The sequence below is a fragment of the Daktulosphaira vitifoliae genome, unplaced genomic scaffold, assembly GCF_025091365.1.
Source record: "Daktulosphaira vitifoliae isolate Bord-2020 unplaced genomic scaffold, ASM2509136v1 Scaffold_136, whole genome shotgun sequence".
Lineage (NCBI taxonomy): Eukaryota > Metazoa > Arthropoda > Insecta > Hemiptera > Phylloxeridae > Daktulosphaira > Daktulosphaira vitifoliae.
The window spans coordinates 760-3,450 of NW_026099705.1; the positions used below are offsets into that span (position 1 = coordinate 760).

Below are 2,691 nucleotides of genomic sequence, written 5' to 3' on the forward strand. Positions count from 1 at the left end.
AAAATTTCAGTCAATCAATTCCAGGTAAAACTTTATTTTTCATAGAATTATTTGTTGGAAAGTATTTTTATTTTGCTTATATAACATACGTATGTTAAGTATAGCGTATATTTGTAATATTTTTTTAAAAAACTTATTGAAATTTTGTTTAATAATGATTCTACTAAGAACGTTTTATATTTTTATATTCAAATGGTAACATGAGATGACATTATTACTTAATAACTGAAAGATAAACAATTTATTTTCTGATGTGATATTCAAATTCTTTCTTACTATATTTGTAATAAGTGTTAATAAAGCAATAAAGAATTATTGGTAAGTTTCTACTTAATGAGTGTATGTATGAATGTTATATGGTATTTTATTTTTATATATTCCAGCGATTAAAGGAATGTAAAATTTATTTTAATTTGATAAAAAATTTCTTGAATTAATTTTTAAAAATATTGTGAATTACGATTACGATTATTTTTCAGAAGTTCCTAAAATGCGTTTGGTGCGATGTCGTCCTTGTGGAGTTTACATTATTCGGGATAATTACAGCGAGCACATAAACACAGTCGTGCATAAAAATTCGGCTTCTAAGTACATCAGTGATTGGGTAGTGATTATAGATGGCCCTTCTGGAAATCGCATAAAAGGCTATAGAATATTATCAAGAACTCAATGTGTATCACTGTCCAAGTTTTTTAGTTCAGTTGNATGTGTATCACTGTCCAAATTTTTTAGTTCAGTTGAATCAGATGTACTAGGTATTGTTGATCAAACCTTAGTATTCAGCTGTCAATATGAGCGTACAATTAGTTAGTCATTACAATGACAGCAATATTATATCTAAACAAAGTGAAAAAGGAAATATACTACACTCCAATGGTTTTATGGGTAAAGTCAAGTCTTTTATGATGAAAAACGAGGTATTTAAAAATCCATTAAAATTATGTTTCATTAGTTTTTTGTATAAAAAATTACATTATTTACAGAGGCGTGCCCAGTGATTAGGTAAGACAGGCCCTGGCTTACCCTATTTTCAGAGCCAACTTTAGGCACGGTACTCGTAAAATGTTTATTTTCAATTAATGACCAAATAAAAACAAACCTAGAGACGGATACGCGAATACATCTCAGTTTCGAATTATAAAATCTGGATGATCATGGATTTCGGCCCTCTCAACACGTTTTTTTGATAACTTTTTTTTTCTCACCAGAAATTTTTTCTTTGTATAGCCAATTATAATAACCGGAATGCCCTAAATTTTCATTATGGTCACATCTCTGATTATTTACAATACATGGTATATTTTATAATACAGTTTTATAAAGGTACATATATTAGTGAAAATAATGAAATAATAAAATATCTGGTTTTGTGAAAATTTAATATTGTATCAGTTTATCCTGTCTATGACGATGACTAGAATATTATACCAACTTTTGAAAAAAAAATCGAAAACTATATGCCGTTGTATGCCATTCACTGTACCCAGGAGTTTATTCACATATTTTTCGTCTATAGGCATTTAAACATATGCCGCCCTTCATTACGTTATGACGGAGGGGCTCATTTTTATATATTTTTGCCATAACACTACTAATTCTTCCTACAAAAAAGAAAAAAAGTATTTAAATATATTTACAATGAAATCTATGTTTATTATTAAATCATAAGATGAATTGCTTGTAGTGACTAATATACATATCTTAAATACACAATAAATGAAAACGATTTTGATAATTATTAGGAAGTCAATTTGTCATAACAACTATAAAAAAAAAAAACTCGCTTTTTATAAATTTGTTGGCATTCAATATTTGCCGTTCCTTAAAATATGCCACTGTAGGCAGTTGCCTTTATTGCCTTTACATAAATACGCCGCTGTCTGCACCACTGAATAAGTTTCATAAAAACTGCTATTAGTATATAACTAAATCGAAGTTTGTGTAATATTTTTTCTATAATGGAACATACAATATCAGAATATTAAAAATTAAAAACTTCAATCCATACATTTATATCTGTACTTATCAACGAATTTTAATATTTAAAATTAAATTTAAAAAATACTCCAATTCGACGATCATTTGCAGATACTTACTCGAACATCAAGTTTGCTGAACTGGTATCAAAGTATGTCCGAAAATCTTAAATCACATAATGAAGAAATGTTATCCAGTGAAACCACGTGGACCTTAGACAGGATTATGTTTTTTGAAATTTATTTTTATAAAAATAGTATAGATTCATAAAGTACTATTTAATTTTTATATATTAATTTTATGATATTTCAATAGTTTTTAAATTAAGTGATATTTTCAATATTTATTTATTTATATATTTTTTTAATATAAATTGAAGAAAAATGATGTTAATTATTAAATAATATATTAACTGTATATTACCTCAAGAAAGTAATATACAATTAAATTGTATATGGTAATTGATACTTTGTAAACAAGGCTACACTTATACATAATAATATATCAATTTAACAATAAATTTTGTAAAAAAAAAAAAATATACCGAATAATATAACATATATTTTAATTTTAATGGTATTAACTTACAATGGAATGAAAAAAATAGATAGTTCATTAATTATAATAAAAATATTATACAATAGTAAATTTTAAATGAGAGTATATAGTTTAGATAAGTATAATTTTAAAATTATACAAAAAATGTAATAGTAT

At 25.4% G+C, this 2,691-nt stretch overlaps 1 protein-coding gene across 1 annotated transcript in view; it reads right to left on the reverse strand.

The window, feature by feature from the left end:
- Positions 1-2,420: 2,420 nt before the first annotated feature.
- LOC126909133 (uncharacterized) overlaps positions 2,421-2,691 on the reverse strand; it is a 2,770-nt gene continuing 2,499 nt past the window's right edge. The window contains exon 2 of the mRNA XM_050691522.1: positions 2,421-2,463. Within this exon, the coding sequence (XP_050547479.1) occupies positions 2,421-2,463 (43 nt within the window). The remainder of the gene's footprint in view (positions 2,464-2,691) is intronic.